Source organism: Pelodiscus sinensis, chromosome 6 (genome assembly GCF_049634645.1).
Source record: "Pelodiscus sinensis isolate JC-2024 chromosome 6, ASM4963464v1, whole genome shotgun sequence".
In the NCBI taxonomy this organism is placed as follows: Eukaryota; Metazoa; Chordata; order Testudines; family Trionychidae; genus Pelodiscus; species Pelodiscus sinensis.
In genome coordinates, this window is record NC_134716.1 from 26900077 (window position 1) to 26927715 (window position 27639).

The 27639-nt window shown below is 38.4% G+C and overlaps 1 protein-coding gene across 17 annotated transcripts in view; it reads left to right on the plus strand.

The window, feature by feature from the left end:
• PTPRD (protein tyrosine phosphatase receptor type D) overlaps positions 1-27639 on the plus strand; it is a 1779541-nt gene that overhangs the window by 1694863 nt on the left and 57039 nt on the right. For all 17 annotated transcript variants that reach the window (XM_075931585.1, XM_075931599.1, XM_075931586.1 and 14 more), the window contains 2 exons: positions 10892-11015; positions 21779-21954. In XM_075931585.1, coding sequence (XP_075787700.1) covers positions 10892-11015; positions 21779-21954 — 300 coding nt within the window. The remainder of the gene's footprint in view (positions 1-10891; positions 11016-21778; positions 21955-27639) is intronic.

The following is a 27639-nucleotide window of genomic DNA, read 5'->3' on the forward strand; positions in this document are numbered from 1 at the left end:
GAAAGAACGCGGCTGCAGTCTAGACGCAGGTGAAGTTTTTTCAGAAAAAGGCTACTTTTCCCGAAAAAAACCCTGAGTCTGGACACAGCCTCAGATTAACTAACCCAGGTTAAGAAATCACTTTTTTTTTTGGTAGTGTAGATTGGTGGATGGGGAAGGGCAATGTGTCTGGCTGCCACTTGAAAAAGAGTATAATTTTCTGCTCTCAAATTCCCTGAGTTGATTGTAATTGAAAGCCACCATCTATGGTATTGTATCTTGACAATGTTTAGCTAAGAGCTATGGTGTAATGCTTAACAACATTCAATAAGAAATCATTAATGTGAGTGTTCAGAGTCCAGATGTACATTTTGGGTTCAGCCCTGCACCCATGTCTCTCAATAATAGCAACCTTTACAATGTAATGTGCAAGCCCCTACTGTGTTAGGAAAAGTTAATTCCATTGGCAAGTTGCCATGATAAGGTATTAATGTTCGTGCATTTAGCATTCATGTTTTGCTAATGCAGTATGTAAATCTCATTCTATTAGTAAGTTTCCTGCATAATATATTATATCTTATTATACATCTTATTATACATTCAGATGATATTATATTAATTTCTTATTTCAGACACTGACATTGGTAAAAGAGGGTCAAATTGTTCTTTTTTATGGGCAGGTGACTAATTTCTCTAAATTTGCATAGTCTATTTGTCTTGCCATGTACTGAGAATTCTGGTTTTCACCATTCTTTCCATAATTTTTTCTTTCATCATTAGTTTCTCTCTAACTCTTTGTGCCTTTGATGATTTTATGTTGTCCCAATATACAGCACCCAGGCATTGTGCTAGGAAATTCTGCAGGATCCAAGGATGTTTTCTCTCTCTACAGCCATGAAGCCCCTACAGCCCCTGGATGCCCCAATCATATTGGCTCCGAAGGGTCACAAATTCCCTCACTCTTGCCCCTTTCCTGATGAGCATAGCTCCAGGGCACCCTGCAGTGTGTGAACCTCCTACAGGAGGTTTGGCATCCTGTCACTACTCCCCTGCTCAGTAGAACTGCACCACAGTGTGCAGTCAGGAGAGCTCTCGCTCAGCAGGGTGAGGGGGAGCAGGATTTGCCCCCTCACAAGGAGCATGTGTTTTCCCAATTTAAAATTATTCCACAGCCACTTTCCATTATACGAGGCTCCAGTGGCCAGCTTGTTTAGTGGATGGTTCATCATGGTATGAGAGCAGACCTATTTCCAGCATGCAACCATTTTGTAACACAATAGCTAAAAGATTAGTCAAAGCATGGGATGGTAATAACAGTATTAGAGAGATCGTTATTTCATGTATACAAAGCCTCTGTACTACACAGCTTTGCTGTGAAGATATCCAGTCCTTTGTTAATGACAGCTTTATTGAAGACAAGCTTTCCAAATGAATCTACTAGAAATCCTATTAAAGTGCCATCCATTAAACCATTACAGCACTCATTAAAACTGTTAGTGCCGACTTGTTATTCATGAGTTATTGGTCTTTCACACTTCTGAGATGTCTGCCAATATCACTCTACCCTTTGTTCCTGCATGGCTGTTCAGTCCCAAGAAATGTAGATGAGCTTTCTGTCTACAAAACAATTCTTTCTGGGGGCGGGTAGGGCACCTCAGGGGAAAGAAAGGGGAAGAAAAAAGTAAAGATTACAGTTAAGGTCTGTTTACCTGGATTTGACAGAAAATGTGTTAACTATATCCATATGCAGAGCTAAATATTAATCAATGTATTAAGCCATCTGGCCCTACATCATAAAGAAGTGCACAGGGAGTATAATATGCTGCAGTGATGAACACATCCTGCTATACAACTGGTGAATGGCCGACAAAGACATCTGTTGTTTGATTTTTTTCATATTGTTAAGCAGCTTTAGATCACTTAAGCATTGGGGAGTGATAGAGGGGGAGGAAGGAATTGAACAGTTGAAGATAAGCTTTGTACATAGAGTGGTATTTAATAATTTATAAACTCCCATTATCAAATAGGCATAATAAAATGCTAAACTTTTTTCACAATGGACAAGTAAAGAATCCATCTATATTCATATCCACATCCCCTCCATGCAATCAAGTCTCCAAAAGTGTGTCCAGAGAGAGAGAAGGAGAACCTCCAATGAGATGGGAGGAAAGTGCCGAATGAGGGAGAAATCCTGTAATTAAGTCTAAATAGTAGTAATATTTGTCAGTTTAGTCTGCTGGTTTCTAGTTTACTTGTCAAGTATAAAAAAATATAAGGAACATCTTTTTTGAAGTAAATTTCGAAGTAATTGCCGATGTATTTTTTTCACCATAGGTACAGCCAAGAAGATTATCAGACAGAGTGTCTCTTTCAATTAAATAAATAGAGCCAATACAGTACATCATTTTCTCATTCTGAGCCAGGAAAGTGCTGGATTGCAAGCTTTTATTTCCATCTGAGCCATACAAAAGACTAAATACATGGAGCTACACAAATAAAGTGGCCATCTCCTACTCCTCATTTGACCAATTAATTAAATGTATTTAAAGTTCAGAACCCACATTCTGAGACATATCTGTAAACTGTTTCTTTTTATTGCACTAACAATGGTTATCTTGGCATTAGAACTCTGAGCTGAAAATCACTTGGTCGAGTTTTATTTTTATATTAGATGTTTTTGCCGTCAAATAAGATACAAAATTTTATTATTTTTTAATGTGGAAAATCAGGAGATATAAATGGCAAAACATGATGCATCAAGCACCTTAATTTCTTCAAAAACAAAAGTACAAAACTTGGCTGCACGATAACAACATTTATGCCAATCGATAGCCCTTTTCTAAGTCAAAATGTGTAAATTGATCCCTCGTCAGCTGATATGAGAACCGACTGAACCAAAATTTAATTGATCACCTTCTCCCAGGAGATGAAATATACTGTTGAGGGGAGCTGAGATAATACTAAACCAGGATCCTTAGGAGCAGATTTGTGACTTGAGTTATTGACATGCAGAAGAATTTCTCTCTGCAGCTGTTGATGTAAAAAAAGAATGGTGTGGGCTGTGGAAGACCAAGCCCAGACTGTGGAACACTTTATTAATTACTGAGGAATGTGGAGCCCCTAAAAATAAACAAAACTAGTGCGGTGTCAGCCTATCACTTGCAGGTCATAAATAAAATAGGGAGCTAATAAAATATATGCCAGAAAATAAAACTCTTTGTGCTCTGAGGGAAATTAAAACCTTGTAAATTTTTCCTCAAAAGTTCCTCACTAAGCTTAACAGAAAGGGGGAAGGGTATACATTTAACCTCTTCCGCCTCTCACTCCTCACTAAAACTTTAATTTAAGGTCTTCTTCATAATTTGTCTCACAAAAGTGGCTCAGTAGGAGAGGCAAATCACTGACAGGTCAATTCAAAACAGAAAAAAACCCTTACAATTATTCTGCCTTTCTGTCTGAAATCAAAGTGTTGAAGGACACTAAGCTAGTTAATCCTATGGTTTCTTTTGGGTTTTGTCCAGGTTGATCCATAAAGTCCTGGATCATTTCATGTTGAGGTATATATCACACTTTCTCCACTCATTGAATAATATATCTTTTTGTTCTGAGGTAAAACACAGAAAATTTACTCACCTACCTAATATCATCTCTAAATGACAGAAAGTAATCTTGTTATATTCTAGAAGAATCTGCCATAGAGACTCACTAGAATTCAGCTGGATACTATGTTACTATTGCATCCATCTATCAGTCTTTGTTATTGTTCTTAGCACCACAGTTTGACCTGCCAGTGTGCATCTGGAGCTTTGTTTTTAGCCTCTTAAAATGTTGGCTATGAAAATAGTTTTGGCTTGACTTTTACAGGATTTATTCTGAAGTTAAAGAAAATTCTGTCTACAAACTTAGAAGAAAATTGGTTAAATTTTAATTATAGGTCATTCCATAAGAACCATTCACTTGAAACTGTATCTGCTAATATGTAGATGTTATAATTGACTCGTTTAAGGTTCCTGCATGAAAGCTATGAGCTATTCTATTAACTCTCCCTTGTAGCCAAAGTGGATCATACTAGAAGTGACTCAGGAAGAAAAAAGAAGGAATCGATCTCTGAAGTTAAAGTCTGATTCATGAAAAGAATCCTGTTCAGGAAAGTACTTCAGTACTTGCTTAATTTTAAGCTTGAGAAATGGGATTCAAGTGTTATTTTAAATTTAGCAAGCTTTTTTGTACTTTCCTAAATTGGAGCTTGAGGAATCAAGAGGGACGGAGAAGCCCTGGAACCAAAATAGTTTGAGGAGAAGTTTGGATGAACTGGTTATGGTGTAGTCCTGCCTCATGTCTTTGTTACTGACTTCACATTCTAGAGCTACAGAATACAGCCAATGGTACAGGAAGGGTACAAATTTTAAACTAGAACCTGTTTAGTGTGTATTCTACGAAGACCTCGCCCACTGCCACTGAGAATGTGAGCTCTTTGTGACAGGAACTGTGTCCTTGTATTTGTTTCTATAGCATGTAGTCCCTATCCTAATTAAGTTCTTTAGGTGCTATTGAAATAGAAAGAGTAATAATAAGTAGCAATTTAGAGAGACTCTGATACTTGTCAGACATCTTCCTCTAAAGACAATCTGCAAAGGGGATTCCTTCTCCACTCTCTTTGTATGCTAGCATTATAATAATGCTACAGGCAAATTGACAGTGACTAGTGGAAATAAGTGAAAGCCGACCTCCATTCCTAACTCACCACATTCTTATATGTGATTTAGTGGAAAGGGTACAGTTTTGGAATCTTAAAATGCCATGTGACCTGCAGGAAAGGAGTGTTGGTATTTTACAGAAACTTATTAATATTCATAGAATACTCTCTGTGGGATGGAAAATCTCTTGTTGGACAGATGTACTGTTGAGACCCCAGGGCCTGATTAGCCTTTGCCCTGCACCAGTAGTAAACCAGACTAATACAAAGAGAAAGTGAAGTGCTGTAAAACCAAAATATTACTCTCTCTTTGCATTGGTGTAAATCACTATGCGAGTTGTAGGGCAAGGGAGAATCAGATTCCAGGACTGATTATTATGTACAGTGTGTTAAGATTCCTAATGTCAACTTAGCAAAATATTGATGCTCCAAACCTCTTTCCTTTTGTCAGGACAATGCTATACTGTCATTGTATGCTTTTGAAGATTGTTTCTGTATAGTGCTTCAATGATATCTTCCATTTGATTACTAAATATGAAGTTCAGGTATTCTTTAGACTCACAAAACAAAAATAATAGTCCAAGGAATTAACCCATAGAGATCAGGTTGATTTTATTTACAAAATTTCTTAAATAAAAACATTTCTGTAAAAAACAAACCAACAGTGTACATTGCATTGCCACCATAAACTAGCCATAAGGCTGTTGCACCCAACCCAGGGAAGATCGATCCTAGTATAAAGATGATTCCCTGGTAATGTAGAGTTGGTAAGGGGTTGTGATCTCATCTCTCATCCCTGCTGTCATCATAACAAGGATAACTGAGCATGGCCAGAGGAAAGGGAGCGTGTGTAGCTGATATACTCTGGTCAGATCTCCTACTGCAGTTTCAACTCTGTGTGATCATTTGCACAACAAAGAGCAGTCTACCAATGGGGTACCAATCACAGAGTTATCATCTGGATCCAGTCAATAGAAAAGGGAAAATTAAAATAATCTTTGGACACAAACCTAATTCATCCAGAGATCAGGACCTTTCAAATCGGTTTGGTTGGGTTATTAAGAGACAGCTCATAGTCCAGCAATTGTGACCACATATACGAGAAAGGGAGAGTAAGGTAATCCAACCCAGATTCTTGCATAACCTTCCAGGATCGCATGTCCAGTCAGGTAGGGATATGCACCATTCAAATGGGTGTGGAATCTAAATTTTGGCTCCCAGTGCTCCAAACAGTACAGCTGAGCAGATGTTGGCATGTGAGTAGTAAGCTAATTACTTGAGCTACCTAACTAACTGAGGAAATACATTGTGTCTTGTCATTATGGGTATGTCTACACTTGCACCCTCTTTCAAGAGAGGGATACAAATGCAGACATTCAAAATTGCAAATGAAGCCAGGATTTAAATATCCTAGTTTCATTTGCATTTTCAAATGACTGCATTTGTGTCCCTCTCTCAAACTCTCCAAACTAAATAAAAATATTTTCAGTTTAGGAAAACATTTGAATTTATTCAGAATTTAGTTAGCTCTAGTAAACCAGGGTTCTGTGAAAACAAATGTGGCTAGTAGCCAACTTTTTAAGAAGTTAGAAGTGTGTTTGTAAAATATGTTCTTTTTAAATCCTTTTCTATTGCCACAATTATCTGGACAAAATAACCAAAAGCTTTTAGTTTCTGAAATAGAAGTTTATATCAACCTACTTCCTGTGTTCAAAATATAGGTGGTTGTATAGCCACCTTGTGCTCCAGGAGAGCAAAATCAAACTCTGTCGCTGTCAGACCTATATGATGAGTAACTGGTGAATTAATCAGCTCTATGTTGGGCTTGAGGTTGAAAAGCCTCCACTGGATGGAATGTATCTAAAGTATCTCAAGGCAAAGCCATAGAGAGATGCTGACATTAAGCTTCAGGATAGTCAGCAAAGCAGTAAGCTTGGTAAACGACCCACATTATTTTCCATACCATCAAGTTGCAGTGCCAACAAGTGGTTTGAAAACTCCTAAAATAGACCTTTCTTGTTCCCATGAACCACAGCACATAGGTCACTAAACATTTTTGCCTTTTCTATCCAATAGGCAGGAAAAAAAATCGATGCTCCCCTTTATAATCATGTCTGGGGGGTATATTTGAAGGACACAGTTTATTTGTTTTGTTTGTAATTCCCTAGCTATCTTGCCACCCTGGTTGATGGAATGGAGAGAATCCCCTGTGTGTTTGAAATACTTTGTACCACTCATGGGTACTTTCTTTTTTACTGCCAGGAGCTGCCTCTTAAAGATTATTCCCTGTAGGGATTGTAGTTAGTTCACAAACCATATAGGGGAAAGTTGCCCACAAAATGTAAGAGCATAATAATGCCAAGAAGCCCGTGTAATTGTTAATCATCTCTCTAGTACTATATCATATAATATCTGTGCTGGGTAGTGCCATGAGAGAAGACAGAAAACATTTCTTAGAATCCAGTTCAGATGTGTTTCATTAGGGATGTTAGGTATTGTGTATTTCAATAGTCATGTAACGAGATGAAATTGTATCAGGCGTATGACAGCTGGAGCTGGTACACGAGAGGAACCAATTTAAAAATCAGCTCCCCATGCAGACTGGCTGCCTGCTACCCCATGTTGCTGCCTCTGATACTGAGGCGGTAACACACGACAGCAACAGAACCTCTATATGAGGAGCCCGAGTTCCCTGCGGACAGAGGCGCCTCTGTAGGATGCGCAGCAGCCTCTGTCTGCATGGAGCTTGTATCCCCTGTGGACAGAGGCTGCTGCCACAGAGCAACCTCTGTTTGCAGGGAGCTCAGGCACACCACAGACAAAGGCTGCTTTGCAGCAGCTTCCTCTGCTCCCCCTGTCCCAGCACAGCGCGGGGGGGAGGGAGAGGTGATACCAGGGAACTGGTGCTGGGGGAAACTGGCTTTTCAGTGGGCTTCCCCAGCACTGGCTCCTGCCTGCTCTCCCCTGCCCACTGCCTCTGTAGGAGGCAGCAGGGGGACACGCGGGTCCACAGGAGCTGATACATGCGGGGAGCTGGCTTGAAAGCCGGCTCCCTAAGCATATTGGCTCCAGCCTGCCCCCTTCACCCTCTGCAATGCTGTCTCTCTATCAAACGCAGCAGCGCAGGGCTGGGGGGCAGGTGAATTCAGTGCTCATGGGGAGCCAGCTTTTAAGCCAGCTCCTCGTGGGCACCAGCTTCCACTCCACCCCAATCCCTCTGCCTCTGATACCGAGGCAGCAAGGGGAGTGATGCGCGTAGTCTGCAAGATTAACCAATTAGCCTAGGCTTGTCGGTTAATTCTGTATTCTTCTGCACACTGGCATCCCTATATTTCATACCAATCAAAAAGAGGAGTGGGTATTGATGGTTGAGGAGTGGAATTTCTCTTGAAGAATTGGATTTCCAGTGGATAAGGGATTCCTTTATACTAAGTGTTTGTTTCTGTGCTAAGTGTATTCAGGTTGGCAGCAATAAGTAATCTATTATTTGGTAGTAAATGACACAGGGATTTTCTGACCTTTTGTTCATCCAGATTGGAAATATAATGAATTATATAGGTTTGAGTTAACACTGGCATTTTTAATATTATATAATTTTATTTTTCTCATTTTCTTTTAAATAAGGAAAAGTTATTTATTCCTTCTAATAATACAAGTAATAGGGATCACCAAATGAAATGAATAGGCAGCAGGTTTAAAACAAACAAAAAAAAGTATTTTCTCCCACAACCTGTGAAATTTCCTGCCAGGGGATATTGTGAAGAACAAGACTTTAACAAGGTTCAAAAACAACTAGATAAATTCATAGACGATAGGTCCATCAATGGAGATTAACCACGATCGGCAGGGATAGTGCCCCTTGCCTCTGTCAGGGCTAGAACTCGGCAACGGATCACTTGATGATTATCTGTTCTGTTCATTCCCTCTGAGGGACCTGGCATGGACAGGACATGGACAGGATACTGGACTGGATGGATTTTTGGTCTGACCCAGTATGGCCGTTCTTAAGTTTTTAATCTCCCCAGACAAGTTTATTTCCTAAAAATTCTGTTTTGATTCTGACAGATTTATTCTAGTTACAGCCAAGGATTTAATCTGACTGAATTATAAATACAAATGGGCAAGTACAAAATCAAAGGCCATTCAGATAAGACAAGGCACTGCTTCTCTTTAATTGATACTTGATCTATTAATAATCGGTATAAGTTTGGGATTGATCAAGCATGGTGGAGGTATTCTCATCTTTTAACCTCAGCTTTCACTGTGCTGCATTGTAACCTAACATGGCAGGATGCAGTGTGAAGCAACAGGCTACAGTTTGTGAAGAGGAATCAAGAGAATTCTCCCCGCCTCCCATGTCACTGTAGATGGAGTGTCATGTTATAAATGAAGTAGCCAGATGTAAAAAGCATTAGCTGAGAGAGGATTAACACTACTGTATCACTGAACTGGTAGATTCAATCTAATTACTCTAATTTAATTTGGGCAGTTTGACACATCTCTAGTAGAACTGTAGCCTCAGGCAAACAATTTAATAAGGGATAGAGAGGAGTAATGATTTCTGAAGAAGGTGCTGAACATCTGCAGGATCAGTGGTTCCTTAGAATATTTTATACTCTGAAAAAATTAAACTTTTGAAGCTAGAAATTGTCATGAGTTTGGACCCTTCTCTATGAAATCTGTAATTTCTGGATCATAGTAGTTACTTAGCTCAGCATTAATTGGTTTTACATATTAAATCCTAATTCATTGTTAAATCTTAACATGCAGCTATTGCCCCTATATTTCTTTGACATACTGCACTATCTTTTGGCTCTTTTGTTGTAACCATATCAAATTTTCTTTCTATATCTGATTGAGAAGAATAAATGATAGTAACCTTAATGGTTTCATTGACTTCTAGATTCTTAATCAAAATTCCAGCATTATTCCTCTCAGAACTGTAGAAAAAGGAGTTAGGGCCAGATTTTTAAAGCTATTCTGGTGCCTAAAAATGCAGATAGCGCCTAATGGGATTTTCAGAAATCCCTTACTCCCAATTCACAGTAGACATCTATTTTTGATGACCATATGCCTTTACAATTCTTGCTCTTCATTACTAGGAGAGAAGTTAGTGTCAGTAAACAGGCTGGGTTTTACAACAAAGAGAATTGAAGGATCTGCCCTAGGCTGATGACCATTGTAACTTGTTCACTAGCTCTTCAGGGCAGCTAATAAGTTTTTATAGCAGTTTCCATGCACCTTTGTGTTTTACTGTTGAGCTGAACTTTAGCTTTTTCACAATAAAATATATAGATGGCATCAATATTTCTAAGGTTAACTACAGTCTGCGATGATAAATTTAACTTAGTAAAGTGTGTGTCTTGAATGTAGATATATGAATGATGCCTACATAACCAATGGAGAATTACAGTACTTTTAATAGTATTGACTTACGCCAGTGTTCCCGGCTTATCTTTCCAGAGTTTTTCCTACTTAAAAAAGTCTGACAGTGAGAATCAGTTTGACATTTTTCTTATCTTCAGGCAGGCTGTATAACTATCTACAAGCTTGTAAGATATTTTGAGACTAAGAAACTGTTTCTACTTCTTTATTCTCCTCCTGTCCCCAAGATATGTATTATAGAGGACCTAATGAACAAGGGTTCCCAGTCTCTGCTGCCTTTGGGCACTACTACCATGACACAATGTTGAATAATTTTAAAATTCCATTTCTTTCTAATGCAGAATCTAGTATATATGCAAAAATGTTTGCAAAATCCAGGTGGATCTGAAACATAACAGAATCTTTTATTAATCCCTATGTGATTTGAAAACTAATGAATGAAAGGTATTTCTATGGTTTGCCATTCAAACAATGGCTAAAATCTAAGAAAGTATGATTAGCTATCCCTAGCTAAGCACTAGAACTTCCAGATTTATGTGTCCATATTATTTAACACGCTATCCTGCCTTCCCATGTAGAAAAAGAGCTTCTCCTGGTTTTCCCTTTCATCTAAGAACAAATGAGAAGCTGTAAAAGGAAGATGCCTAAATGTAGCTGTCCATAGGTATCGGTATATTGGAGTGCAAGGTTTTTTTTAACCTGTAGCGAAATACTTTTTTACATGCTGTGCTATATGAATAATCTAGTAAAATTGGGAGTGTGGTGTTTGCTATCAGTACTATTCATGTTATCTTTTGTGATTTAAGCTAATAATTTTTCATTTTTTTAAAGTCAATTGACCCTGGCCAGCAGTTCACGTGGGAGCATTCTAACCTGGAAGTAAACAAACCAAAGAATAGATATGCGAATGTAATTGCATATGACCATTCTCGTGTTCTACTTTCAGCAATAGAAGGTAAGAAGATCTTTAACAAATTAAGCTAATTAAATATTAAATGCCAATGTCATAATTTTACCTCCTCTTGTCAAATAATAGCTATGAATTACTGTAATAATCCATCCTTTTTCAGAGTTCATTTGCAGTAATTAAATAACATGAAGCATTAAAAGCTAGACAAGGTCATATGTAGTAAGAGGGAGACTTCTTGCTCAACCCATCTGCTCCTTGTGTGTATGCCAAGTCTTATCTACTTATTTTTGACAGAAATTGTCACTACTTTTCTACTCCTATCAGCACGACCGTTAGGGAGTGTGTGATGGTTTCTTGCCTGGCTCTCGCATAATCAGCATAATGGATAACTTATTTTCATTTGCCAAATCTTCAGTGCTGCTGATAACACACAAACTAAGTGACTGGGCAACAAAATGGCAGATGAATTTTAATGTTGATAAATGCAGAGTAATTGAAAAACATAATCCCAATTAAACGTATAAAATGATGGGGACTAATTTAGCTGTTACCTCTCAGGAGAGATCTTGGAGTCATTCTGGATAGTTCTCTGAAAACATCCACTCAATGTGCAGCAGTCAAAAAAAGCAAACAGAATGTTAGGAATCATTTTCAAATATATAGATAATAAGACAGAGACTATCTTATTACCTCTTTATAAATCCATGGTACACTCACAGATGTGGCTGCCTCATTTCAAAAAAGATATCTGGCATTGGAAAAAGTCCAAAAAAGGGCAACAAAAATTATTAGGGGTAGGAACGGCTGCCATGTGAGGAGAGATTAATAACACTGGGACTTTTCAATTTAGAAAAGAGGAGACTTATGGGAGGATATGACAGAGGACTATAAAATCATGACTGGTATGGAGAAAGTAAATAAGGAAAAGTTATTTACTTGTTCCCATAACACAAGAACTATGTGTCACCAAATAAAATTAATAGGTAGCAAGTTTTAAACAAACAAAATGAAGTACTTTTTCATGCAGTGCACAGTCAACCTGTGGAACTCCTTGCAAGGCTGATGTTGTGAAGTCCAGGATTTCAACAGGGTTCAAAAAAGAGCTAGATAAATACATGGAGGATAGTTCCATCAATAGCTATTAGCCAGACTGGGCTGGAATGGTATCCCTAGCCTCTGTGTGTATCAGAAACTGGGACTGAGTATCAGGGAATATTTGGATCACTTGATGAATACCTGTTCTGTTCACTCCCTCTGAGGCATCTGGCATTGGCCACTGTCAGAAGAAAGGGTACTGGGCTAGATGGACCTTTGATCTGATCCAGTATGGCCATGCTTATGTTCTTACACCCAAAAGAACACAGCTTGACTTTCTCATCCCAGGGGTATTCTGCAGAACTGGCTGTTAGAAAATCCAAATTTTTACTTGTAAACTGAGCAGTTTTTTTCTCAGAAGCCATTGACAGATGATAACTGAATTTCAGGTTTTACTGGAAACTCAAAATGTAATTGCCTGTGGATGAAAGTATAAATGACAAAGTTTTAATTGTTGCTGTCTTTGACAGACTGCTTTGCAAAGATATTATCATTCAGAGGTCTGCCCTGTGCTGAACTTAGCCATCCAAGATGATGAGCTCTACAGGGTTTGTCTAGTTTGCCAAGTGCTAAAACAACAGGCGTCACTGATTATCAGAGGACTTTTTTTCCCACTGGCCACCTCTCACTATCTACCCAAGCTGCTGCTTAGAATGGAGGCAGATTTTCATTTTATTCTACACAGCTGGCCACTATGTATTAGAGATGTCAGGGATATAACTAATTAATACATATTTAAGTAGAACCATTTAAATGAAAATTAAAAAATACCTGTGGTAAGATTCGATAGATCTTATATATTGAACTGACTTCAAAATTAAAAAGGGCTTTTCAGACTTGTATCCTGTATGCAAAGACATAGTTTCTTCATTCTTAACATGCTGTATGTTAAATTGTACAGTGTTTTAATCTACTTTGCGAGCACCTTACCTTTGACTATTCAAAACCCACAGATGTGGGATATAGCTGAGACATTATTTATAGGTGTATTCAGTTCTCTGGTCTGCTATGTGCAGCCCAGTAAATGCTCACTGAAGGAAATCACAATTTCACTGGTTCAGCTTTACCTTTTTTGCCTAATTTATTGCAGCTGCATATTGTACGCTTTGCTAATACAGACAGTTTCGCAAGTATATTAGAAAATTTAAATGATTGCCTTGAAAATTTGCATATAATAATCATCATACATTTGTTCCACCTATGGAGCTCATTTAACTGGTATTGATTAAATTTTTCAGTGGTGTCAGTTACACTTCCTCACATTGCTTTATAGAAATATCTAGCTAACAACAAGTTTACTAAAATTGGAGTTGTCTCTGATTATGGTTAGATTCTCATGCTGTTACTTTGTTGTAGTTTAGTACAAAAACAATGATAACTCCATTAAAGGAAGGTCGGTAAATAGTTTATTTTTAAAATATGCTCTTCTGAATTGTTTAAAAATACTTTTGAGCAAATGATAAAGTCACAAGTCACTAGTTCTAAAGCAAGGAAGATGATTTTTCCCTGGGTGTTGGCTGGGAAGACAGTTCAGAGACAAAAGAGAAGAACATTTCATTTCAAATAAATCTGTTTGTCGATTCATAATGAATTTGCTACTTTTAAAATCCATTTGTTGACTCATCATGAATTTGCTACTTGTAAAACATTGGGAGGTAAACCCAAGGTGATAATGCTCGTTTCAATTTCTGTCTGAAGAAAAACACCATTTGGCAGAGTTTTGCTCTGGTGTGCAAGTTGAATTTCATCTCTGATAATGTGCTGGTTTTCGATGTGTCTGGGAGCGAGATATGTAAGGAGAGCAGAGGGTGAAGCTCTGTAGAGCTAAAAGGGAGCAGAATAATTTCAGATAATACCAATGTATTTGTGTAGATTTGAGAACAAAAATGTGCCCAATATTTGTTAAACACAGACAAAATTAGTATCAATAGAAAATTCATTTTAAACTTCAAGACTGTGTCAACATTGGTGCGATTTTGCACAAAAGTGGCCACTTTTGCGCCAAAACTTGCTGCCTGTCTATACTGGCCTCGAGTTCTTGCGCAGGAACACTGACGTTCTAATCTATGAAATCAGAGCTTCTTGTGCAAGAACTATGATGCTCCCACTCAGGAATAAGCCCTCTTGTGCAACTGTTCTTGTGCAAAAGCCCTATGTTTAAAATGGCCATTAGAGCTTTCTTGCGCAAGAGAGCGTCTACACTGGCACGGACGCTCTTGCGCAAAAGCATATGTCTTGTGCAAAGGCACATGCCAGTGTAGACGCTCTCTTCTGGAAGAGTTTTTGTACAAGAACTCTTCCACAAAAGAGTTCTTGTGCAAAATCGTGCCAATGTAGACGTAGCCCAAAAGAGGGTTTATAATAGTGGGAAATAAAATAGTTTAAAAATGCACACATAGAAAAGGCTCCCGGTTCTTGTTAGGAGGCATCTAAGTCTAAAAATGTGTGATTTGTGTTTAGACTTGCATAGTAATAGCAATTGAAAAAAAAAGTATAAATAATATGTCATATTGTATCTACTTGATTACTTATCTGTTGGCCAGTTAGGCACCTTTAAAATGAGATTGTGTATTGTAATAAATCTGTGCATATAAGAAAAATCTTGGGAAAGAAAAAATGCAAGAATCTGTTAATAGTTTTATGTTGACTATATTGGCATTCACTATTTATGTCATAGTCTAAAGCTATAGAAGGTATTCTGACAAATGTATATTGATAAATACTTACTGAAGAGTTAAGGACTATTGCAGTCTCATTACTTGTGCTCTCCATCACATGACAGTTATATCATGTTCTGTTCATAAAACAAAATCAAATGTTTAGGGTGATTTCCTGTCCCTTCCCATCTGCAAGCTACGTGCCTGAGACACGTAGAACCATTGCATAAAGGGAATAAAGAGGATGCAGCGAGGGCAGGCAGAATATCTGTCTCTAGATTTGAATGGATATCTCTGCAGCAAAGCAGTGGTGGGTGGAGGAGGAGCCAAGGGATGACAGAGCAGGCGAGCCAAGGGATTGGCCAGAAACCAACCAGTGGGATTGTGCTGGGGTGGGGACAGAGCATGAAGCATCTCTCCCCTCTCCTCCAACAGCCATGAAACACAAACGACCCTGAAGCTGCTTTTCTGAGCAGTATGCAGGGAGGAGGGGGCAGGGAGTCTGCCTGAGGCTTCCTGTTACGTTCACAGGCTGGATATGGTGACTTGGCAGGCCCGCTAGCCCTATTTTTCCCAGGGCTGCCCTAGTGCTTGCCCTGGCTTTTATATGCAGAAACACATTTATTGCAGCACAGGTGGGCCATAGAGGATTTTGTAGCATGATGGTGGGGGCCTCAGAAGAGAAAAGGTGAGAACCTCTGTGTCTATGCTAGCAGACACGGTTGCCTTACTGAGACTCAAAGACCAATGGGAGATGAATCCATCCATTCCCCCATATGCATATCCCTGCATGTTCCTCTGGAGAGCCCTTGCAAAATGTCCATGGGCTTGGGTTTTGCACAGAGATATGAAGGACTTAGTTCAGGGGTGGAGAACCTCAGGCCTGGGGGCTGGATGCAGCCCCCAACTTCTCTGGATCTGCCCCCGCAGGCTCGGGGCTCTCTCCCCAGCATTGGGGAGCCTGTGCCTACTGCGGGACTGGAGCACACAAAATCTACTAGCCTGGACCCCACTAGGTTCTGGTGTGCGAGGGGAATATGGAGAGTGTCTTTCTCCTTCTCAGTTATAGGCCATGTCAGCGAGGGTTTGTCTTTTTTTTGTTTTAAGTTGTGTGCATCCCTGACTGATTTTTCTGTGGATCAGTGGCCCCCGAACCAAAAATGGTTCCCCACCTGAGTCCTTGGTTTTGTAATGTAAATTCTAGTAATAAAATTGTTTTCCTGAAAAAATACTTTGTTTTGAAAATTAAACTGAAAATGTTAGTGTCTGGAGCAATATTTTGGTTCATAGATAAGAGGAACACTATGAATTTACAGCGTAGTGCTGTACTATACATCATTACTCATCTTGGAACACTAGAGAACTGCTCTATGGATAAAATCAATTTCAGAGAGCCACAAAATTATCAGTGGGATGTCCTCACATTTTACTTCAATATTTGTTTTGCAGAGTTGTGTCAATATGACACTGTCACCAGAATGTATTGTCTCGCTCCTGGTATTGTGCAGTTATTATCTATGGCTCTCTATGAGACCCTTTTAATGTTTTTATCTCTTTTTTTCTTTTTTACCCTTCCAATTCCTTCCTTGTCTAGAGACTTTCTGTTGACCCATTTAGAATATTTGAAAACAACCAACTTGTTTTTGTTTTGTTTTGTATTGTTTGTTTTTACCCCTTTCCCTCACTTTTCACTCAAGCTTCTTTCCTTGCTTTTTGGTCCTGGATTTCTTTCCTAGAGATAATTTTCTGTGTCTCTGCCTCTTCCCTCTTCCTTGATGCTTATTTCCGTCCTTACCTAACCCACACTACTAACTCCTAGATACCACTTCTAACTCTAATTCTTTTCATATTTTTTCTGCTCTCTGTTCCCTTTTCACTATCTCCTCTTCTCTCCATTCCATGTTCCGTTCTCTTATCCTGTCTGCTCAGACATCCTACTCCCATTCCCTTCTCATATTCTATTTTCTTCTCCAAGCTTTCCCCCTCTCTCTCTCTCTTGCCTCATCCCCTTGAAATACCTCTCTATTAATTTCTTTCCTGTACTCTTCTAGTTGCATCAGCCCATCCTTAGTCCCAACCCATATAGTTTCCCATACCAACAATCCTTCTCCTCCACCTAAGTTTCTCCTCTTCCTCAAACTGTAACTTTGCAAATATGCTATATCTTCCTGTCCCCTGTGAAATTTCTTCATTTTTATCAATATTTATCATTTATATATATGCTGAATACTGCTCTTTTTTCAATGAGCTCTAAACTCCATGATAGATATATCCCAGCACCATTTGAGTTTGGGATTCTCCTTACCAATATGTATCTTCTTACAAGGATACTTTAACATAAACAACATTTTTTATTTGTATCCAATAGCTGTTTCAGTTCATTTCATCCTGACACAGTTCAAAACATTAGTCATTGATTTAAGCCGATAGTACAGCTTAATCAGCGTTTTCTATTCATCATTACATTATCTCAAGTTAATTGTTTACAATTAGCATGACAGAGTTTAATCCTATTACTTCAGACTCTTTTTTGTACACTTAACAGCACATCTTTTAGAGAAGCCTTACAGAAACAAGGGTTTATGGTTTAATTTGTCTTAAATAGAAAGACTGTGCAGTACTTAGCCTTTGTAAAGACTTGAAACAATTTCATTATGTGACTTCAGTCTGTGAATAAAATGTGAAGTCTAATTAAAGCTATTTAAGATGACAACTTTCTTCAGGGAATCAAAGATGTAATGCCAAGGTCTGCATTACCAGCCCCATCTGTCTTACCTGTGTTCACAGAGAATATTGCTGCTTGTTCAACTCTCATTTTATTTCATGAAAACAATCCAATAGTAAGTCAGTAACCACACAGAAACCATTTGTCTTTATCCATGTTATCCTCGGTGTATCTCATTTGTGTTATTCGGTGTTTTTGTTTCACTGGTTTTTACACTCTGTGCGACTATATAGTCCGGCTGCTTTATTCTCCTGAGAAGCTAAGATCTTTTGTGCTCAGCCATTCATCTAATGCTGCCACCATCTCTAGGCTAAGGAGAGGGCTTGCTGGCTTGGGTCACTCCTCCCCATAGAGAGAAGGGCTGCTAGAAATGGGGATGAGAGAATTGTTCTGCACTACCTGGAAGTTCACTCTTTAACTAAGCTTTGGGGCACCATCACTGGTACATCTTTTACAAGGGGAAAGATGCTAATGAGATTAAGCCAGATTCCATACCCAGTTACAATGGCATAAATTGTAAATAATTCTGAGGAGTTCCTCCAGTTTCACAGGAATCTTAACTAAAAACAGAATGTACCCTATTGTCCCTTTTGTGACCCATGCATTTATAAAAAGCAGGCACACCAAAGCCACTGATCTCAGACTGTTACACCCAAATTTAAGTAAAGGTGGCAGTTGACTCTGTGCTTGTGGGTAAGATGCCTTCAAGCTATGGCAGCTAACAAAGGCTTGCAGGATTTCATCATAGTACAGTCAAATTGGCTGACATTTGATTGTTTTTATACTATTAGATATGACACAGCATTGTCCAGTTTTCTCAGCTCTGAGTGTGGTTATGGCCAGAGAAGTGACTCTATATAATGACGTGCTGGTACTTTACATGTATCACCTATTTCAGTGGATGTTTTACTGTTGCTCAGTTTGCAAGTTAGTACTATTTATTATTTATGTATCAAAAAGACTGCACCAGGCACTTGTCAGAGAATAATCTGAGAAGGTCCCTTCCCTGAAGAGATTGGTGTGAGTGTGTGTTGAAAGGTGGTTGAGCATGGGAGTAATGTAAGTGGTGTGGAGGGATGGAGGTTGACTGAGAGAGTGAGTGAAATGATGGTTTTTTGGCACTTATTTTGAATGTAATTGGGGGGGGTGAGAGAGAGACAGAAATGACTGGAGACTAAGCATGAGTGTGGGCATGTCTAGGAGACTGAATCATGACAGAGATGATGGCATGTGTGGCAGTAATAAGGGAGAGGGGGGTGGTAAGCCTTGGAGTTGTTGGGGTCATAAGTGGCTTGAATAGTATGAACCTTAGTGTGAATCTCCACAATCTGAGCAGGGAAAATCATTCCTGCGTAGTATTGGCTTCTCTGCTCTCTCCTCCCTTAAAACACATCACTGCACACAGCTGTCTTCTCAGGCAGGAGTGCAGATGCATTAATTTACTACTACTTGAAGCAGAACTCTAGTGAAGGTAACTGTTCAGCTATCATCTGCTTTGGGAGTAGGAAATGTTGCAGAGAAAGGGTTTGCACATTCAAGTCCAAGGGAACCTCCTCTTAAAAATGCCAACAAGTCCAATTTCCATGAAGAAGTGTAACACAAAGCCTTTTCTACCCTTAAAAGGGATGCAGTCTAGAGTGCTTGCTCTGTGATATGTTCCATCTTCTTTTGCCCTGCAAAAGTCCCTCTGCAAATACTCATAAGGGTTAATTCTGCTTCTCTCTTGATTTCTTTCTAGGATTAAGGAAGGATCTTGTCCCTTATATATGATATAAAATATCAAAATTTTGACCAGTATATTTTTTGTTTATGTTTTGGTTCTTTAGCAGTAGAATTAGCATCAAATTCAAGGAGTACTAGTGCAATTTTTCATGAAGATTTAGCAGTATTCCCTCTTGCAGATAATCTTCAGGGTGAGGTGTGTACAGTGGCTCCAGAGGCCAACCCTCCCAGAAGATCATTTTACAAACATAATATTGCTGCTGCTGTTGTTTTTTAATTTTCAAACTTTCATTTATAACAACATGCTTCAAAGTGTGATACCAGACAGTATAATGAAATTCTAATTTATTCAGAAAATGTTTTTACCAGCCTGATTCAGTTTCTTCATTAATAATACCCAGTAGGTAGAGATTTCTCGTTTTGGCCTCATGCTTCTTCTCATCTCCTTTGTAAAGATGTGTTTTATTATCTTGCTAAGGGAAGAAAATGTGGCATTGTGCCCAGCAGATGTATTTTCTAAATCATTAACTCAGATTTCCACATTCAAGGAAATGTGAAAACATTTCTAATCCGTAAGAGAGAGCCTTTTAAACCCTAAGTCCTATCCTCCCAAATGGAATTGATGCTTTTCAAGCGTGCACACAGTATAGACTTATTCGATAAAAATACCCAGGAGTCACGTGGTGTGGCCTTCAAGACACACGACTTTTAAAAATGTCTGTGATGAAGTAAGACTAAGCATCAAGTAATGACTTCTTATCCTGGAAATAACCAAGAGCAGGCCACAAACAAAATTACCAAGGACACGGGAAAGAGAAGGGAATCACTTTTGTGAAAGAAAAACTGCTAGCCAGAAGGTGCAATTATAAAAAGAATTCATGGGTACTGGAAAATAATAGCCCATGAGTGAGTCTTACATCTGCATTTAGGGTAGGCATCATCAGAATAAGCACAAGTTAGGGGAGAAATCTCCCCTATTCCTTCCTACCTCTACATCCATTTTTTGTGAGTAAGCACTCGCCAACGCCCAAACCCACTTTGCTCCCTCCTCCCCGTAGCCTCCAGCCCCGGGCCACCTGACAGACCCGAGTCCCAGTGCAGCAGGCAGAGGGTACGCCTAGGCTGACTCAAAAGAACATGGCTGTATTTCCGTACAGCAGCTTAGAGCCCTCCACCATATTAGATTAAAATTTAATTTTTATTCAGCCTTGTGATGGTCCTTATTTCGTATTGATATGTTATAGGACAGTGGTGGGCAATATCCGGCCTGCAGGCTGAACACAGTTCACCAGGGTTAGTCCAGGGTGGCCACCAGCACTTTATTTACCTGTGGAGCACTGGTATGGCTGCTTGAAGCTCCCATTCACCATGGACTGCCATTCCTGGCCAATGGCAGCTGCAGGATGTGGCGCAGACTGGGACACTGCTTCCCGCAGCACCTATTTGCTGGCCATCAGCCAGGAACAATGATCCACAGCCAATGGGAGCTTCAAGCAGCCATATGTGCATAGGCAGAGGTAAATAAAGCATTGATGGCCCAGCAGGGGCTAATCCTGGCAAACTGCCTCCGTCTTATTGCCCACCCCTGTTATAGGAGGCTTCAAGAATTTTTGCATTTGGTTTTCATATTTTTTTCTCCTAAAAGAAGACCAATACGTATCTACTGCAATCCAGCTACAGGGAAAAGTACATAGAGCAGTCGTAGTCTGAAACCAAGAGCAACTTTCATAATTAAAAAAAAAAGTAAAGAATGAAACCATGGAGGCTTATAATTTTCCTTTGAGTGAAGAAATCTTGTCTTCCTTCCAGGAAGGGTAAATAAGAGCTGAAATCCAACAAAACCACTTCTATACCCTTTGGAAGAAATGGAGCAGCATGCCACAATGGGTCTTTTCCTGACAATGTGGAAGGGAATTTCTGGCCAGTCCATCATGACCACTCAATCAACAAACTGCATGTGGTCACTAACAAAAAAATTACCATATAGGCCATGAAGAACAACAGATCACATTTATTACTTCGGTTAATGTGATTATTGTAGAGCATTCTGCCCTTACAAGCCCCAAAAGTCATGCATGCACAGTACGTCCATTTGAGCTTTGTGCAGCTGCTGATGATTTTCTCCTAAATGTAGTCTATTTTTACAGTAGTTTTGGTGCTTGTTCTATCTTTCACAAATTAAATTTTGTAGGCTAATAATATAAAGTGATAGGTTGTATTGGAGGAAATAAGGAGACAAGAGATACCTGGAGTTTGAGATCCCGTTTGTCTCTTTTGACATATTTTGTTGACTGATTGATCAGCACTTTAGCAGAAAGATACACAAAAGTATGCAGAATAAATACAAGAATATTTGTAGTTTAGTTGGCTTCTTTAATCTAAGCAAAAAAAGGGCATCTTCCACATAACTTTGATGCCAAGGCAAGAATCTGCTCTTAGCTAAACACTTCTTCCATGCAACTTGACATCACAGCATTATTTATCAAATATTGAATGTACTCATTAAAGTATATGGTGAGACCCATGCTCACCTTTACAACAGAATGTCCCAGCAGTAGTGTCTGACATGATGTGACTTTGCTAATGCATTAATTATTCCTGCTTTGTAGGCATACCTGGAAGTGACTATGTCAATGCCAACTACATAGATGGATACAGAAAGCAGAATGCTTACATTGCAACTCAAGGGGCTCTCCCAGAAACCTTTGGAGATTTCTGGAGAATGATGTGGGAGCAACGGGGTGCAACTGTGGTCATGATGACAAAACTGGAGGAGAGGTCCAGGGTAAGAAAGAACTTTATTGCTTTTGTAGACTTATCCATTTAAATCAAATAATAATGTATATCTGTTTTATCATTTATATAAGTTTTTCATTCAAATTTGTCTCTGAGTTTTTGCCCTCTTTTTGTATCTGAAATATTTGAGATTAATAGGTAATAACAGAATCTATATTATTAAATGATCTATGTCATAAACTTCAGTTCCAAATGTGGAGCTGTACAGCCAGGCTCATTTTTTCTTAATCTATGTGTGAATGATTAGGTAACTTAAGATCCCATAATCTTTAATGGGTTTTCTAGCCATTTCAACTGTTAAGTCCATACTAAATAGCAGTGTTGGTTTGGTGCAACTTAATATTTTCCAATAGACCGTTTTCACTTAGAATTCTAATTATGACTATTGCCAGGGTGGCCAAAATATGTCAGGCATTGTTCAAACACATAGGAAGACGTCATCTTTTTTGTAATAAAGAGCTGATGAATATTTTGTATTCCCTGCACAAGATGAGAAAATATTGGCTGACCTGTTATTTGGCAAAGTTTTATTCTCATTAAAACAAACTTCAAGCTGCATTAATGACTCCCAGCCAGAACAATGTCAATTTGGCATGTGATAAGTAGTAGTCAACTTTTCCAAGAAGAACCAAATAGGCCTTTTGCCCAGAGAGGAAGTTGGCCCTAACTAAGTGTGAAAGGAACTATTTCTTGACTTCCTACCATTTATTAAAATAGTGTATGCACTTCTGCACTTTCTTTTGAACATTGTGAAACAGTATATTTGTGTCAGACGTCTAGCCCAGTTTGGTGCAGGCTTGGATAAGATTCAGATAAGAATCCAAATGTTGACTGCTTATCCGAACAAAGCTTCTCTACTTCTTGAGAATTATTGATCATTAGAAGCAAAAATAGGGAGTTGGAAGTATCACTTCCTGTACTAGAACAAGAATACAGCTATATCATCTTTTCACAAGGAAGTCATATCAGTATCACTCGACTTTTGGACTTAACAATTTTAGTTAAGTTTTGGACCCAAAGTCTGAGTTAAGATCAATGAGTACTCAGCTGTGGACAGAAGTATAATTAGGCTGTTATATTTGCACATAGAACTGCTAAAAGGAAACATCTTATAATATGTTCCAAAAATAGAAGACATGTGGCATTTCAACTATGAAGTCTTCACCAGGAATAATTTGTAAAGGTCAAAGTAAAATTAGGGAAGCTGGGGAAGGAATGAAGGGTATGTATGTGATTAGAAAGGAAACAATGGAGTGGATGGATATAAAGCAAATTAACATGACTGTTAAGTTAAAAATAAGAATTTTTTTTTAATTGTGAAAAGAAAGGAAGTGGTCCAGCAGGGTAGAAATAAGCCATTCTGGTCAAAATGTATCTAGGGGTACGTCTAAACTACATTTCTTTTTTCGAAAGAGGATATGCAAATTCCATGGGAATTTGCATGTCTTCTTCCAAACGCTTTTTCAAAAGCAGGTCTTTCGAAAGTGAAAGTAGCCTGGACACAGTTTTTTCAGGGAAAAAAAACTTTTTTGAAAAACTGAGTAAACCTCCTTTTTTTAGGAAGAGCGTTTTTTTCAAAAAATGGTTTTTTTCCGAAAAAACTGCATCCAGACTACTTTCACTTTCAAAACATCCACTTTCAAAAAAGCAATAGGAAGAAGATATGCAGATTCCCATAGAATTTGCACATTCTCTTTTGAAAAAAAATGTAGTTTAGACGTACCCTAGATTAAAGAAAATTTCCAACTGGGGAAAAAAGAGAGGAAAGGGGAAAGGTGCTTTTATGTAAAGTCATTACATCAGTAAAAAGCAGACTGCACATCTGACCAGATCATAGTTTAGATGCAAGCAGTTTAGGTAAAAGCTCAATTTTTTAAAATAGAACATTTTTAGTTTATTGAGATGGTAGCAAAGCAAAATCCACTGTAATATTTCATTCCTTTCTGGAATGACAATAACTTCTCTTCCCATGCTGGAGGTATACAAGGCTATGCTGTGCTGCTTATGTAACTTAACTTAGTTACTTAAGTGATTTGGTTTGGACACTTATTGGTGTACAGATTTGGCTTCTTCTCATTTCAGCACCTATTAGAGTTAAAGGAATAGAAGCCAGTTAAGGCAAGATATAGCAGTTAAATTATAGAATCAGTGCCTGCATGTCAATTCAACTTATATTAACATCACTGCCCACACATACCTGTTGGTAATGAGTCCATTGCCGAAGATATTTTTATCTGACTACTTTATTTTATCTTGACGCCCCAGGCCTTCCTTAGCCACTGAAAGTTATTCTGACTTAGGCAAATGAAATTCTGCCCATTTCCTCGCTACTTGCCTCCAATAATCAATCTACTTCTAAATGGCATCAGTGCTATTCTAAAGTCTGATGATGAGCAGTCCTTTGCAGAAGGTATTTTTACTTCAATACTTACCATTTACCTTAACATTGCAGATGGTTGCCCCATGTACAGAAACTTGTTTTGAAATAGCCAAATAAAATCTACTCATTCTCTTCACTAATTGTTTATTGCAGTTTCAGGCTAACTCAACTCTCTGCTGACTGTTCCCTGAAAAGAGTTGATCAGAATAATAACCATCTTCACATATAATTTGCATTCAATGGCAACACATTCCTTGAGTGTAATGAGAGTCCAGATATTCCTAATCAGATGACTGTCTGTATATGTATTTCATTTATGATTTATCTTATTCTTAGTTAATAAGTGAAATGAGTTTCATGCAGTCAGCCCAGTCAATAATAGTCCATGTAACCAGACCTCAGTACATAATTTAGCAGAATGGGCAATTTCATATAAGGTGAAGCTTGCAAATGTGAAAATATGACTCTTAGGCTACCTCTTACCCTCCTATGATAGTATATTCAGATAATGTCATTAATGGTATTACTAGTGGGGTAGAAGTGGGAATCCCTAAACTAGGAAAAAATATTATTACAAAATTTCACTTTTGACACCATTATTTCTTTATACAGCACAAGTCCAAATGGAATTTCAAAAATAATCTAACACTATTAAATGTTAATAGGATTAGGATATCGTTTAATTTTGTTTTTCTTATTCTATGTTCCATTTTCCATCTGCTTTCACGTCTTGACAGACCCGATCATTATCTCTTCTGCAAAGGAAGATCATTCCTCTCTGGGACTTCATCTCCTTTTCTATCTTCATGCCTTCATTTTGTTTACCTTGCTTTTTTCATTGTTCAGTCCTGCAGCTTGGCATGAGGCTTTTTAACCTGTGCTGCACAAATAAAGGGATTTTTAAATGGCATCTGCAGAAACAAATGAAGTTGGTTGATTAGCATGTGTTAGATGTCTGACTAACCTCAGCTTTGAGAACTTACATATTTAACAGCTAAGAATGTCAAATAAAGATGTTACAGTGAATTAGTTATTCATTTGTTTGCCTATAGGGAAGCTTCAGAATAAGAAAAGCTCTTTCATTTATAACCCTTCACACTTCACTGTTTTTGTTTTAAATGTCATCTCTGGAATCTCACCTGACCCAATCCAGACCTCACAGAGGAAATCAGTCCCATTACTCTGCTATCACACACGTAATGTATATGAAAAAAGGATTATGCACACTGCAGTGCATTGGCAAGTGTCGATAACATATTTATTACACGCATGAGTTTAGTCTGAATGAAATAAAAGGAAACATTAAGGAGTGAAAACTAGAGATTAGGAAAAGCAGTTCACTGTTACGGTACAGTGACACATAAGACAATTTAAAAGATTAATATTATGATGTGAGAGTTTCTGGGTTGATTCCTGCCCATTTTTAGTGCTATATCCTTTCGGTTTATTGCATTCTCTGGGAACCTCTGTGCTGTAGCATGAGGTCCCAAATTGTTTGCATGCTTCAGTCAAAATACGAATTGATCCAAGTTGCCAGATGGGGACAGGGGAACTATGTGAAACAAAAACAATTGTAACATTGAGGCAACTTTTTGATTAGCCACTGGGTCACCATATTTTACCCTCAAAGATATTGTTTGAGGTAGGACATTGTAGCAGGTTACTCCATTGTAAGAGATCTCAAACCTCTCAGTGAATTGGTACAGACTCACTGCAGAATATTTTGGGACAGACACAATGTTCATTTATACATCTTCATTGCTATCATTGACTTCATTTTCCTTATTGGGGCATAACTAACATGGTACTGTTAACCAGAATATACTGTCACAACCACCACTGCTGAATTAGAGCCAAATACAATATAAGGGTTGTAACAACTGCTCCAGCCGTATGAAATTGCATTTAAACTTCTGGATTGATGAGGAATGACTTAATACTTACACCAGTCCCTCATACATTTCCTCACAGCTAATGACCAGCTGGAAGAGTCAAGTGCCTGTCACTTTGCTGCAGGCCCTTAAATTGGTCTTGCCATTCATTAACTACCAGGAAATGGAAACCACGAACATATTCAAATGTGAACAAAAATAATTAATTCTGTTATATAGAAGTCGAACTGCATGTTGCCATAGACACAATGAGCTGTATGCAGAAATATTCTTTTTCCTATGTGTCAAAGACATTAGAAATACAGGATCATATTTCTACTAATTAGGTAATAAAATGATGAGTGGATTTTTACCCATGAAAGCTTGTGCCCAAATAAAACCGACAGTCTTTAAGGTGCCACAGGACTCCTCCTTGTATATACAACATGAACATTCGGAATTTCAAGGCAGATCTGGGCATAATCCACAGATGCTTCTGCTACAGAAGCACAGACCTCTACCACATGGATTTCCATTTACTGGTGGTGGAAATGGGCCTGTGATGCACTGAGCAGTTCTGACTGGATCCAGTGGAAAGCTGTGTGGTACATATACCTTAGTTTTGTTTTCTTGGCTGCCTGGAAAACACAAAGGACGTTAAAGCTGATACATACTTAGGATACATTTTGATGGGATAGTGATGAAGATAGTTTTTAATTTGTAATACTGGGCTTTTGTTGGGGAGAAATAGATTCATTATCTTTCAGCTCAAGTAGATTTTGACAGGTTGTATTGGAGGTATATGCAGTAGAAGTGACAATGATCCACATCAGCACTAATATGGCTATTAAAGTAGGAGAGTCATCAATACTTTCATTTAACTGTTCTTTGCAAATAAAATGTATACCCTGAATACTATGAACTGCTTCTATTTTTCACTTAGTCCAAACAAGGTGTCAATGGTTAGCATATAAACATTGCTTTTGCGTTATACAGTATAGCCTGGGTGTATTCATTTTTAAAAAGTGATGAATACTTAATGTAAACAGAGGACCAGGCACAAAAAAAAATAATGTTTGCTTACTGTGGGAGCGAGAAGAATATTCATCTCTTTATCTGGAAAGCGAGTTATAAATTCTCAGCTTGCTGCTCTGTACAGCTGTGCTGTCAGGAAACGAAGGATGTGGCAAGCGGCATTTCTTTCTTGCTGAATAATGCTATCTTCTTACATGGGAAGAGATAAGCAGTTGATTTGTTATTGCTTTTTGATTTAGAATGGCAAACCAGTGACTTCCGGATCAATCAGGAACTATCACTATTACTTTGTTTTTAATGCTCCTAGAATGTTAAGATGTAAAGAGGATAAGGATGGATGGGAATTCAAGCTAGCCAAAAATGTTTTCTTTACTGGAAAAACTGTTGC